General features: G+C 36.0%; 1 protein-coding gene across 1 annotated transcript; it reads left to right on the forward strand.

Annotated features, from left to right (window-relative positions):
- Nucleotides 1-1144: 1144 nt before the first annotated feature.
- Nucleotides 1145-1659, forward strand: LOC107754745 (serine/threonine-protein kinase 40-like). The gene is made up of 2 exons (XM_016571312.1): nucleotides 1145-1244; nucleotides 1402-1659. Exons 1-2 carry the CDS (start codon nucleotides 1242-1244, stop codon nucleotides 1657-1659), a joined length of 261 nt encoding a protein of 86 aa, XP_016426798.1. The 5' UTR covers nucleotides 1145-1241.
- The last annotated feature ends 792 nt before the right edge of the window (nucleotides 1660-2451 follow it).

Below are 2451 nucleotides of genomic sequence, written 5' to 3' on the forward strand. Positions count from 1 at the left end.
AAATGTAATACATTTTGTAGGGCTTAAACTGGAAATCTACATTCCAGCAATGTGGGTAGTCAATGTTTCTCCTTGAGAGAGAAGACATAAGAGTGAAAAAATTTTATGTTGTAACTCCACTAAACAGTGAAATGAATCTGATTGCTTCAACTGTTATTGGCATTCATGCAGTTATTTATTGTAATTCGCATACTTGTCACCAGACTTTGTGTTAAATTGTTTACAGTTTTAGAGGTTGAGAAGCATACCAGCCTCATGTAGCATGCCAACAGGGCCAGCTGTTCAGAAATAAGCTGTCTTAGAGCGCCACCTAGTGGTCGTTTTGTGCTGTAGCGTCTGAGCACTGTTGATAGAGATTCTTATTCTTAGAGGACTTGCATCCTTCTTTTTTTTGTTTGCTTGTTTGTTTGTTTTTCATATCGGACTGATTAACGTCTCCTCCAGTTATAAGAATATATATATATATACACACACAGTTGTAAAACCTCATAAAAGGTACACTACCTCACAAAGTTTTTTTTTTTTTTTTTTTTTTTTTTTTTTGGTGAAATATTTTTTTCATTAGCAGATCAGAGTGCACATCTGTCCACAATCCACTTTAACTCGTCAAAGATTTGCGTCTTTCAAAATTTAAATGCCCTATTGACTTGTTTTGGAATCTGGCTGTGCCTCATTGAATCAAAATTGAATCGATTTGTGAGATGCCTAAAGATTCTCTCCCGTACTGTACATTCTCAGTCCCACAATTTAATTTGTTCTATCATTGTTCCTTCAGTTGTTTTCATTTTCATCACAAAGTGCTTGCAGTGACTCACCACTTACTTTCTCTTTGAGCAAGGCGCTTTCTTTTTTTTCTCTCGCAGTTTTTCAACCTCTCCTTTCTTTCCCAGTGGAAATCGGCTCCAGAACAAGCTGTACTGTGCTGTCAGGGCCATTCATTGAAGCTCGCAGTATTGATTGGCTTATTATAGCTTCTCTTTAGAGTGGGCCAGTTAATTATGGATCGCCTCTTGTGTTCAAAGGCGCAGTCATTGCAAACACAAACCACACTGCCGATCGATTCATGGCCCTCTTTTGACCCCAGTCTCAGGTGACTTTAGGAGGGCTTTCATCATTCAATCTGTTGCACATGGCGAGGCATACAGGAGAATTGCTGCTGTGCTTTTTGTACCACCAGTCCATTAGCATCATCTTGTTCTTTAAACCCTGTATTTTCTTCCATCGCTCCATTCAAAAGCTTAATGGTGCAGTTATGTGTTCGTTTGCTTTGTTACGCATTGTTAAATGCACTGCTGGGTTGTCTGAGGTAAAGTCTTTTATGCTGTCCCTTTATTCTCTGCGCAAATTATTCTCTGCACAAAACTTTTCTAACCCATTATCTCTTCCACTTCTCCATCTCAGGACCGCTCCTGTGAGATTGTCGAGGACATGGAGGCCAACAAAGTGCGGAAGATGAAGAGACGAATCTGTCTGGTGCTTGACTGCCTCTGTGCCCACGACTTCAGTGACAAGACTGCCGACCTCATCAACCTGCAGCATTACGTCATCAAAGAGAAGCGACTGAGCGAACGCGAGGCCATCGTTATTTTCTATGATGTGGTGAGAGTGGTGGAGGCATTGCATAAGGTGAGCTGCCAACTGCTTTTAAAGTCAATGTAAAATCAATTGTCTTACTTGACAACTTTCTTAATGGCGCTAGAAATGCCAAGGTCAGGAGTTTGTTTTCCAAGGAATGCAGAAACTGATAAAATATCAAGTTGTTTTCTAGTAATTTTCTAAGTTTCTAGTAATTTTGTTATGTTTTTGTCATTTTTTTTCAATATTTCTGTATAGATTTATTTCACTTTTATTTCAGGTTTAGTTTTACTAATTTTAGTACTTCAACTTAAATGTTTATTTCAGTTAGTTGCCATGGCAACATTTTCTAATTTTCATTAGTTTTTCATGTAATATTTGTTTTATTTCAGCTTTATTTCAATCACCAAAAACATTTTTAGTAGTTTTAGTTAACAAAAACACTTGAATTGACACTAGTGTTCAGTCAGGTCATGGTGGTCTTGCTTCTAGGAGACTCGTTGGGTTCAGGCTTCAGTTTAATTTACTTTACTTAATACTAACACTTTTTACTAAAGCCTTAATGTATAATGCATTATTAAGGTATTTATAATGTATGTTGTAATGCAATTGAAGTGCATTATAATATTTGATTATAGTCTCTTTGTCACGTGTTTCAATGCATTATACTTTCTAAAGGTGTAACAATGCATATATATATATATATATATATATATATAAACATTATTTTGTCACATAGCCTATATATAAACATTCTTCTGTCAGGACATAATAAATATAATACATTTATTTGTTGTGTTTTTCCCTGATTCATTTTAAAGTAGAAATGTTGATATTTTAAAAACTAATGGCAGGCAATATGTTAGCACATTAGAA

This window comes from Sinocyclocheilus rhinocerous, unplaced genomic scaffold, assembly GCF_001515625.1.
Source record: "Sinocyclocheilus rhinocerous isolate Xijiao unplaced genomic scaffold, SAMN03320098_v1.1 scaffold232, whole genome shotgun sequence".
Lineage (NCBI taxonomy): Eukaryota > Metazoa > Chordata > Actinopteri > Cypriniformes > Cyprinidae > Sinocyclocheilus > Sinocyclocheilus rhinocerous.